This window comes from Arachis duranensis, chromosome 10 (genome assembly GCF_000817695.3).
Source record: "Arachis duranensis cultivar V14167 chromosome 10, aradu.V14167.gnm2.J7QH, whole genome shotgun sequence".
Classification (NCBI taxonomy): Eukaryota; Viridiplantae; Streptophyta; class Magnoliopsida; order Fabales; family Fabaceae; genus Arachis; species Arachis duranensis.
Window position 1 is genome coordinate 81032898 of NC_029781.3, and position 11599 is coordinate 81044496.

The 11599-nt window shown below is 36.0% G+C and overlaps 1 protein-coding gene across 2 annotated transcripts; it reads left to right on the plus strand.

The window, feature by feature from the left end:
• The first annotated feature begins 317 nt into the window (after nt 1-317).
• LOC107470461 (phosphatidylinositol 4-kinase beta 1) lies at nt 318-9530 on the plus strand. Of its 2 annotated transcripts, none has more exons than XM_016089856.3 (16): nt 318-2419; nt 2924-3103; nt 3221-3269; nt 3673-3805; nt 3912-4389; nt 5168-5248; nt 5322-5441; nt 5599-5668; nt 6291-6388; nt 6724-6828; nt 7123-7176; nt 7332-7475; nt 7576-7629; nt 7712-7786; nt 8608-8691; nt 8782-9530. In XM_016089856.3, exons 1-16 carry the CDS (start codon nt 947-949, stop codon nt 8881-8883), a joined length of 3300 nt encoding a protein of 1099 aa, XP_015945342.1. In that variant the 5' UTR covers nt 318-946; the 3' UTR covers nt 8884-9530. The 2 variants fall into 2 exon arrangements, with proteins under 2 accessions (XP_015945342.1, XP_015945343.1); XM_016089857.3 differs by having other exon boundaries at nt 2927-3103.
• The last annotated feature ends 2069 nt before the right edge of the window (nt 9531-11599 follow it).

Here is an 11599-nt window from a genome sequence, read left to right on the forward strand (position 1 = left end):
AGGTCTTAAAACATTTTAAACTAATTCTACTTAAACCAAAATAATTTTCGAATGTAACAAAAATAATCAGTTACAAAATAAATTTCATAAATTAATCCCTCTGATACAAGATGTCCACTGGCGAATAAAAAAAAACTAAAATGATCTCTGCCATTGAATTATAAAACAAATAAGATCTAATAGCCATCATCATCAGGTACACCGATCAACTAAAGACAAAAAATATGCGCACCGAAACCCCAAACGTCTTCGGCACATGGAATCAGTGCCCTTTACTAGTAGGATAGTAGGAGTGCGCAACTTTCACTCTTTCAGAAGACGCTCACGCACCTTCAATTTTATTTTTTATTTTTTATTTTTATTTTTATCTATTCTAATTAACTCGTACTTTACCTTTGTCGTTGATCTGTCTATATCGAAAAAAACGACGACCACCACCACCGCAACAACCTCCACCAGAACGCCGTCGTTTCGAAGAGATCCGTTGTGGCATTCGATTCGCTTCCACGTTCTCGTGCGGTTCGAATCAGATTCACATTTCGTCTTCTACGCTATTCAGATACATTCATTTTTATCGAATTGAAGCCTCGTTTTGATTTATAGGCTGAATCCTCCGATTCTTCCTGCTTCGGCTCCAATTTTTCGCTGCTCGAGTTTGCCCCGATTGCGTTGTTCCGTTATTTCCATGAACGCTGTAAGAGTTTCTTGTTCAACATCGTTTTTTTATCGGAATCTCCATTAGACACCCGATTCGGATAACCGATGAGGGTGAGGGATTCTATTCGTGGCTGGATTAGGGTTTACAACGAAGGTTTTAGGGATTCGTAGGGTTTTATAATGAGGATCCTACTCTGCTTTAGCTGGTTGTTGAATTGGAATTAGGATCCTGTTGCGGGGTTGGTAGCGGTTAACCCCATCAGGGTTTGATGATGGTAGATTGAGGAGGATGGTGAAGCTTTTAGGATTGAGTCGTGTCTGGGCCGATGAGCCCAGAGAAATCACGTCGAGGTCCAATTTGACCAGTGAGACCAGTGAGAATGGGTGGCTTATCAGGTTCTTTGATTCCTCCTTCTTCTGCGAGTGGATCGCAGTTAGCTACTTGTACAAGCATGACCATGCAGGGGTGCGCGATTACCTCTGCAATAGAATGTACACACTTCCATTGCAGGGAATTGAGAGCTATCTGTTCCAAGTGTGTTACATGATGATACATAAGCCTAGCCCCTCTTTGGATAAGTTTGTCATTGATATTTGCTCCAAGTCTCTTAAGATTGCTTTGAAGGTGCATTGGTTCTTATTGGCTGAGCTTGAGGACAATGATGATGATAATGATAATGAAGCTATTAGTAGGATGCAGGAGAAGTGCCGGATTGCGGCCACCTTGATGGGTGAGTGGGTGCCCCTGATTAGGCCTCAAGGTTCATCTTCCAGCGTTGGAGGTAAGAACCAAGTTTTCAATAGGTTCTTGTCTTCAACACGCCGGTTGTCGATAACACCTACGCCTCCTCCTCAGAAGTCCATGTCTTTCTCGCCTTCTTCAGGAAAGAATTTGCAGGTGAACGTTAGTCCGCAGTCTCCTGATGAAAACAACTTGTTTAAGAAATTGTTGCCAAGTCCAAAGTTTAGAGATGCTTTGCTGTTTCGGAAGTCAGCGGAAAAAGATGACAATGATTCTGAGAAGGATGGCTTTTTCAAGAGGCTTTTAAGGGATAGCAAAGGTGAGGATGAGTTGGGCCAGAAAATCCGAGATGCATTTCACTTCAGAAAGTCAACCGAGAAATATGATGAAGACTCTGACAAGGATAATTTCTTTAAAAGGATCTTAAGGGACAATAGAGGTGATGATGAAGACTCTGAAAAGGATGGCTTCTTTAAAAGGCTCTTGAGGGACAATAAAGGCGAGGTGGAGGGTTCTCCCTCAAGTTCGGATGGAATTTTTAAGAGATTGTTTCGTGATAGCAAGAATGATTCTGAGGATAAAACACCGACCAAAATGATGGCAGAAGAGGAGAAAGAAGGATTTTTCCGCAAGTTTTTGAGGGAAAAATTTGAAGATAAGAAGGATTCGAATGATGAAGGAGAAAATGCTAATTCCGAAGAGAGAGGTGCAAAGCATTCTGAACAGGATGAAAAAGAAGGGTTTTTCCGAAAATTTGTTAAGGATATATTTGAGGACAAGAAAGATGCAAATGATAAAATTGAAGAAGGTACTGCCACTATTGAGGAGGAAGAGCCTTCTGAATTTCCTTTGTTCAAAAGATTATTTCGTGTGCACCCTGAAGATGGTAAAAGTAGTTCAACCAATGAAAACAACGGTGAAAGTAGTCCAGGTACAGAAAATTTCTTCCGCAAATTGTTTAGAGATCGTGAACGTTCAGTTGAAGATTCAGAACTATGGGGGTCGAATAAGCAGAAAGAGGTCTGTTGCATATTTACTAACAATTAATATTTGTGCTTGTCTTCTGGAAGAAAGTAAACCAAATATTTTTTTAGTGGAACCCCATATTCGTGCACATGACACATTGATTAATTTTCTTTTTATGATAAGTCATAAAGGCACTCTAACATCTTGATTTGAAGTCTGCTTTTATAATTTTAATATAGATTTTGGCATTGGTTTATTTATTCAATATCCACATGCTTTTCTATATGGACTCATTATCAATGTTATGTGCATGAGTGCAAGACATAATGCAAACCTGACAGAGTCTTGATTATGATATTTACAAATGAAATCTCTTACTGCATTTGCTGGTTAGAGTTAGAAGAGAAATATTTGTATTTATGGATTCTGAGATCTGTTATCATTTCTTTGTTGTATACTTTGTTGGGTTTTTACTATTGAGAAATGGTGATAGGGCATTCTCCCGTGTATGACATCCTTATGCCTCAGTTGGATGCTGTTAATTTTATGTTACTTTAGCAGAAGCATCCTGAATCACCTGAGAAATTTGCAACAAAACCTCCACTTCCATTCAATCAATCACATTTCCGTAAAGTAGCTTACCATGAGTCATTGGAATTTGTGCTGTCATTATGCGAGACATCGTTTGGGTTAGTTGATGTATTTCCAGTTGAAGACCGCAAACATGCTTTGCATGAGGTTATTTTTTTTATATTTTTAATGATAATATGTATGTATATATTTACTTATTTGAACCTGTTCCATCGTTGGCTTCTGACACCTATTTGTTGCTGTTTCTGTGTTTTAACTTTTAAGTCTCTAGCAGAGATCAATTTACATTTGACAGAGGCACAGAATACTGGAGGTACTTCTTAACTGTGAATGATATGATGTCAATATTGTTCTTTGATGCTGAAAGGATTTACTATTTGTCATGTGTTTCGTCCAAACAGAATCAGATGTCATTTTATTCCCAAAATCTAGTCTCTGAAATTCTCCTTGTGGCAATGGCACCAATTTCCATATTTCTTTAGTTGCCTTGCTTTGCATGTTTAGAAACTTCCATTCTGATGTTTATTGGGAGGGCCATTTTGTTAGTGGTACTGTTAATCAACTTTTCATTTGTGCACTCAAGGAATTGTTGGCTGTTGTTAGTTCTTTGCTTTTAAACTCACTTTTTTGGTGTGTAATTTGTGTGTATGCATTCTTTTATTTATGGGTTCACTTGGTTCTTATTTATCTATGAATCTTGCTTTCCTTATTCCTAGGAGTTTGTTTTCCTTTGGGAAAGGGCATGTACCGTGTGCTTTATATTCCTGAAGATGAAGCTGTTCTCTTGAATTCTAGGGAGAAGGCGCCTTACATGATCTGTGTTGAAGTATTGAGATGTGACATGACAAGGTATTACTTCAATAGTAATCCCCATGAGTTTTAAAAAATATAGCAGTTCATAAAATGAGAAACATATTTCTGATATATTCCCTTCACTACAAAACATTTATCATAGCAATTCCAAGGACACGTCCAGTCCTCATAAACTTTCCAAAGGTGGAATTCCCTTGGCAAATGGAGATGCTCTCTTGCCAAAACCACCACCATGGGCTTATCCACTGTGGACAACACAAGAGGTTTATCGTAATAGCAATGATAGGATGTCAAGATCAACTGCTCGGGCAATTGACCAGGCAATGACTCATGTATCCGAGGCAAAAGTCAACTTTGTTAGTGTGAGTCTTTCTGTAGAATCACAATTACATGTTCAGCCAGAGAAAACTGAAGTGGATCTGCATGTTAGCAGTCAAGGTCCTTATAGTAACAGTGTTGGTGAAATGGCAAGGGGAGGACGTAACAGTGATGTGAAGTGCGTACGGGTAGTGCTGACCACTGATCCTGGGCTTAGAATGGAAGATATTGGGGAACAAGCACCTAGACGGCGGAGGGAACATCGTCGTGTGCCAAGTACAGTGGCAATAGAGGAAGTAAAAGTGAGTCTTCTGTTGATTTGGTGATATTGATGCTGCTATTTGCATTACTTTCTTCTATATTGCATTCAAGCTTTGTTTTCAAAACACTTGATCTGGTTTCCATTATCAGTGCCCATATTGCAAAATAAATAATTCAGCGATTTTACAGTGTAGTTATTTCAGCATCATGAAGTCAACTGTTTCTTTGCATGTATACACATGTCTGCCAGTCAACATAATTAGTTTTTAATTTGAAAAGACTGGCCAAGTTATCTTATTACAATAATATAACGAGTAACTCGAATCATTAAGTTACTCATGCATGCAGTAGGTAGATTGTTGATATTAATCTGTAATGCGGATCCATGACTTCATTTAGTTAAAGATTATGCATTGATTATGCATTTCACACTGGTTAGTTCCACTTTGCTTGGGGATATTGCCATTTTCAGTTTATTAAGTCTTTGGACATCCCTCTTCCCTTCTGCTAGCTTTTGGTATTAATTTAGACCTACTCAGTTTTGAGATGTGTTAGACCCTAATCTATTGTTGTTATTGGGCCACTGTAGATGCCAGCCCTAGGTTTAGAGTTTGTGTGTTGTGTCCGTTGCTTGGAGATATGGGCATGATAACCTTTATAATTGCTTGGGCTTCTCACCCCCCACCAGCTAGCTTCTGGGGTCGTTAGATCTACACAATTCTAAAACAGACCATGACATGTAGATAATTCATTTCTTTGTATGATTCCTCCCAATCAATGTTACTGTAATAGTTTTTGCTGACATTTCAACTTCTCTAGGCGGCGGCTGCTAAAGGGGAAGCACCTCTTGGACTTCCTTTGAAAGGTGCTGGTCAGGATTCATCAGATGCACAACCAAGGGTAAGAAATGTTGTAGAAGTTCTTAATTGTTTTGAAATATCGAGCTGTTAGTATGACCTGTTCCTCTTGACAGGCTAATGGAATTGCCCGCAAAGCGAGTGATGCCTTGTCTGGTGAACTTTGGGAGGCAAAGAAAGAGAGGATACGCAAGGCTTCCATTCACGGCAATTCACCTGGTTGGGACTTGAGATCTGTAAGTACATTTGTTAATTAAAAAAATAAAAAAAAGCAATGCTGTTATTTTCTGAAGTCATGGGGTCTTGATTTCAATATCTGTACTTTGGTTGAGAATAAATGCTTCAAGATGATATTCTTTCAAGCAAGATGACACAATATTCCTTTTTACATAGGTTATTGTAAAGAGCGGTGATGATTGCAGGCAGGAGCATCTGGCGGTTCAACTAATTTCACATTTCTATGGTGGGGGGTCTCTTTTACTTCTCTTCCCTTTGTTTTTGGTGTTGATATTGGAATGAAGCCCAAAGGGAAAGATCATGTCAAATTGAATATATTCAGAATTTCACATATACGGTGTCCATTGTGTTGCCATAACACCTTTTGAGAAATTATTGTTTTTGTTGATGAGCATAGAGTGTATTGACATTGGGACAAACTTAAGGGAAGTGAAAAGAAATCGCAAAGATGTTCTAAACCGTAAAATTAATCTTTTTTCAAAAAATAAAAAATAAAATAAAATTCTCCACTTGTCTTTCTGGTTTGAAGTGGAGCCTGTTTACTTTTCTTAAAACAATGTAGTGGAAATTAATGTCATTGTTTCTATTAATTTCATTACTATTATTAAAAGGAAAGGTAAGGCAACACAAATCATTCTATGTATCATTTTGGCTGTCAGTCTACTTGGTTGTGGTTTTCAACGTGTTAGTTGGAAATTTCTAATTAGAGAGGAATTTGTCTAGTGAATAGATTGGATGTGCTTAAGATTTATTGACTCGCATAATTGCACTGTCATGAGTTTTCAGATATCAAACTACTCTAGGAATTTCTTGATGTGTTGCTTACAATTATCAGCCTTTGATGCCAGATATCTTCCAAGAAGCAGGCCTACCTCTCTGGCTACGCCCTTATGAAGTTTTGTGTACATCATCTTACACAGCTCTTATCGAAACTATTCCAGACACGGTAATTCTGTGCTTTGACATTTCAAATGAAATTTAGGGAGGCTATTTAGGTTATGCTTAGATTACCTGAATATATGTATCATATGTTGTGAAATCAAACTAGCCATGTAAGTAAGGAAATAATTTTTAGGAATTATATGCTGATTTCTTATAGTTCCTGATTTTTGACTTATTCAATTAGGTTTCTACTATTACGTTTACTAGGCTTGTCTTTCACTTTTAGTACTACTTGACCTTATTATTAGTATAGAGAGTATAGGCAAAATATTCTAATATATAGTTCACCTTATTAATAATACTTCCAGCTTAATATCTGTCTTTTTCTCTTTATTGCAGGCTTCTCTACATTCGATCAAGAGTAGATATCCCAACATCTCAAGTTTACGTGGGTTCTTTATTGCCAAGTATCAAGAAAATTCTCCAAGTTTCAAACTTGCCCAGGTAAATATAGAGATGCAAAGATATGCTGCATTATTGTGAACTGATCTTGTTAATCTGAAAAAATGTGCTACTAATTCTTAAATCTTAACTGTTCATTCTTCTTCTGGTATTGTATAGTGCATCATCTTCTAAATGTAAATGGTTATTTCCTCGTCTCTCGTTTGAATGATTTGCATGATGTTTCTTGTATCATTTTACTTATTATATGGTGAAAGCCTTAATTCCATGTTAAAATTGGACAAGATATCTCTTCTGTGACAAAATGTAACCATTTTTTTTATTATTTTTGTATAGAGGAACTTCGTTGAAAGTATGGCTGGATATTCCCTAGTCTGCTACCTTCTGCAGGTCTGAAACATCTGATCATGTACATGCATGAATTCATTCTTTATAACTGGTGCAGCACTGCATTAAATTGTGATTTGTGTCATTAATTCTGCTGTTTATTGTTGTGGAGTTAGTTTTCTACCCACTTATCATTTTTTTTGTTTGTTGTCATTCAGGTGAAGGATAGGCACAATGGGAACCTCTTATTGGATGAAGAAGGTCATATTATACATATTGATTTTGGCTTCATGCTTTCCAATTCACCTGGTGGTGTTAATTTTGAAAGTGCACCTTTCAAATTAACCCGAGAGCTTCTTGAGGTAAACTGAGATAATTTTCTGTCTGTTATTGACTTGATCTTTTTGTCATTCATTTGCTAAATGGTCAGCTCTATAAAATGAACAAATGCAATTGTGATAGGTCATGGATTCTGATGCTGAGGGCATTCCAAGTGAATTCTTTGATTATTTCAAGGTAGTAGTGGTGAATATACAGTCTGCACATTACCTCTGCATTTATTAGCACTAAACATGTCCATTTTGTCCCTGTAACCCAGGTTTTATGCATTCAAGGCTTTCTTACTTGCCGTAAGCATGCTGAGCGAATAATTCTTCTTGTTGAGATGTTACAGGTATGTAATTGTTACCTCCCTGTGGTTCCTCCGACTGTCATATAACATGTATATAGTCTGCTTGTGAAGTTTTCTGTGATTTAAGGCTGATGCCCTTTGTTTTTCTCTTCTCCCTTTTTGTTTTGTTTTTTGGTTTTTTTTTCCACTCCTCCAAAAAACAAAAAAAAGAATGTGATTGATTGGATGCTCATATATTGTGCAAATAGCAGCTATCCAATATGATTCCTAGTGAATCTTGGTTGCTTAACTGTCATACTACTGGGGTAGTGAAGTGCTTAAGAGTACCTGAATAGACATTAGACATCTTTGAATTCTGAGATTGAAACAATTCTTTTTTCTTTTTTCCTTTTTATGGGGGGAGGGGGGATTCAGCATGACTTTTTGTCCGTTGAATGAATGAACATGATTGTTTTGGATAATGGGCAGTGGGTGGCAAATAACATCTTGAGTTGCTTAGAACATGGTTGAGAAACAAATTTCGCTGTCTTGAGAATGGTCCTTCCAACCCAAAACATAGTGAAAAGAAAATGCATTGTATTTGACATTGAACAGAAATTTGTGCAAAAAAGGTTACAATACACTACATTTGTTTGATAAGCAGTTAAAGAAACAGAGCTTTCTCCTTTCTCCCTTCTCCCATACTTGACTGTAACCTATCCGTTTCACTTATCTGGTTATGTGACATGAGGTTCACATATTCTTACGTGATATCTTATGTTACCTTTGACACAACTGCTGCTGTACATGGGCCTCTTTCGTGATGCTTATAGAGAACCATATCCCTCTGTACTGATTCTTTTTTCCCCTAATGTTTGTATTAGGACTCTGGTTTCCCCTGCTTTAAAAATGGTCCACGGACAATACAGAACCTACGGAAGCGATTCCACCTCAGTTTAACGGAAGAGGTTTCAATAGTAATATTAATTACTTTTTAAATGCAATCTGTTAAATGTGATTGTTACATTTGTGTTTTCTTTCATTTTCTCTTCTGGCAGCAATGTGTATCATTGGTGCTTACTCTGATCAGCAGTAGCCTGGATGCATGGCGGACACGGCAGTACGACTATTACCAGAGGGTTTTGAATGGAATATTGTGAGATAATTTGTCAGTGATGATCATTTGCCTTTTCCATTTTAACTAAAGCTTGCACCGTGAATTCCCGACAAATAGAATTGTGATTTTCGGTCATTTAATTGTGGTTGGTCCACTGGTGTGCCGTTGGAATTTCTGTGGATGGTGAGAATTAATAGACGGCACTGTGGCAGGGTGCAGTCTCTTTTCCCTGGGTAGAGGAAGGTTCCGACTTGCAAAAATCATTTTTTCCCCTTCAAATTGATCTTGATTTTGCATTGCTTCTTGTGAATGTAGCTCTGGCTTAGCCTCCTAAATGGTGAGAGATAGTGGAAATTGTATAGTGATTTTAGCATGAGTGACAGGTTTCTGTTGGGTGTTGATATGTGTAGTGTGTAAAAACTATTTGATTCATCAAAACTCTTGGGGGGATGTTTTCAACTGTGAAGCAGATGCTGACCTGGTATATCTTGGACATCCGTTGAGACTGCTGTGTTGTTTCTTCCTGATCTCAGTTGATCTATCACGTCTCTTCCTAGGGTTGATTATTCAATTCTTACACTATTGAAATTCTTTAGTGATGTTTGATTACATCATATGTAATTTATTCTGTTTACTTTCATGGTGAAATTTGTTCACCCTCCATATCAATCATACAAAGTTTTGGTGCCAGTCTCTTCATGTTTCTATTTTTATCTCTAGCCATGGCACGAAGAATTCCTGATCACCTAAGCCATGTTGATGGTACTTATTTTCATGACGAGATGATTCGCTATAGATTTCTCATTTAATAGGTAGCTATGAAATATTGACACTTTGTTGAGTTGTATGTGTCGGGTATATTTTGGATGATACTCATCTAATAAACATGTCTTGTGTGTAGTTTTGTATTAATAAAAATTAAAAAATATTTTACATAAACTCAAATATGATCATGTATTAGGTGTCCAATCATATTTGTCTATATTCTTGAAAATGAGTTAAGAATGTCTCATTAATATTAATTCATTAATAAAAAAAATCTAAAATCTTTTATATAATTAAAATATATTAAAATTAATAAAAAAGTTTTATGCTAATATCAATAAATATTAAGAAATTATAATTTATTTATAAAATTTTTATATTTATATATATGATGTCCCTATCTTTTAACAAAAATTTGAAATTTGCAAGTGTGTATATACATATTTATTTCATTAGTGTCTCATACATATTTCATTGCTTAATAGACTAAATAGTCAATTTAAATTAGTCTGAATGATCAGTTTATTCATTTGCTAAAGTAAGTGTTGAGGGGTTTAAATCATGTTTTTTATATATAATAATTTATTGGTAAATGACAAATTAATAACAGATTAGTTCTTAATTTATTAAGATGGAGAATATTGTGGAAAAAAATAAGCCTAATAGACTAAATAACATCCATATATTTGATGTTGATGCTGCAATTCAAATCATAATTTACTGGAATCATCTTATTTTAGTGCAATTAACTAAATCTTTTGTACAATAGTAACGGATAATAAAACTTAGAATAAATGGCCAAATTCTTCGTTGAATTATTAAAATATTATTTGTTTTTTAAATTGGCTCTCAATTTTTTTTTAATTAAATTGGTCCTTCAAAAATTTTAAGTTAATTATATTAGTTCTTCCGTCTCTTCCGTTATCGATTGCGTCAAAATTTGCCGATGTGATATGTTAAATATCACCACACTAACCACAATACACATCTAATAGTCCTAATTTGCTACTAACATGATAAATTTATGAAATTAGATTAAATCAATCCCAAATTTACGAGATCTTGAGGCATTGAAATTCTAAATCTGGAATTGATTTGATCTAATTTCATAAACTTCTCATGTTAACAGCCAATTAGTTGAGCGACGGCCCTTTCACTCGGCACCGTCGGATCACTAAGGCCGACTTTCGTCCCTGACCATGTCATTGTGCTTGCGGCTTTTAAAAGATGGTATTGCTTTTGAAAGCAGGTAGAGCTTTTCAAAGTTAATTAGTGCTTATCAAAATTAAAAAATATAATATAACCTCATACATTAAATAATTTTCAAATTTAACTCTTACATTTATGCTTATTATAGTATTTCAAAATTTTAAAAGCTATTTAACCAAACACAATTATTTTTGCTTGTGTTTATTAAAAGTCATTCTTAAACGCAACAGGAACAATTTCAATCTGGAAAAAATATCACCTAAAGCGCAAAAAGCAAAATTCAAAAAATTTTTTTCTTTTCACAACGAAGCACGCATATATTACTCTCTTAAACGTAAACAAAACAACCGATTCCAATCCAAACGAACTGAATTCGAAGTTTCTAGCTCTGGGAAACAAACCTTGTTGAATCGAAAGGGAGAACAAAAAAATCGAAGAGGCGAACCTTGTCGAGCAAGAAGTTAGGGAGGAGGTGAGTGGTGATGCACATGTAGCAGAAGCTGTGTCTACGGTGGCAGAGACAGAGGCTGATGCCGATCGATAGAGGTAGGAATGTTGGAGGCGTTCCTTCTGTCATTGGAAACTTAGAGGAAATTAGGGGTAAAGTACTAAATTGATCTCCTACGTTTGGGTGTAATCTTATTTTGGTCCTTAAAGTTTAAAGGGTCATATTTGAATCCAAAAAAGTTTTATTTAACTTCAATGTAGTCTCACCGTGAGGTCAAAGTTAAATAATTAACGGAATGTCCTACATGACAGCAGTACAAGAATAAGGTTGATAATCT

Excerpts from the sequence above, each read along its gene's own strand:
- LOC107470461 (XM_016089856.3), top strand. The coding sequence starts at position 947 with ATGGTGAAGCTTTTAGGATTGAGTCGTGTCTGGGCCGATGAGCCCAGA. Across the intron at positions 5,442-5,598 it reads CTGGTTGGGACTTGAGATCT|GTTATTGTAAAGAGCGGTGA; the intron begins GTAAGTACATTT and ends CTTTTTACATAG. Across the intron at positions 6,389-6,723 it reads TCGAAACTATTCCAGACACG|GCTTCTCTACATTCGATCAA; the intron begins GTAATTCTGTGC and ends TCTTTATTGCAG.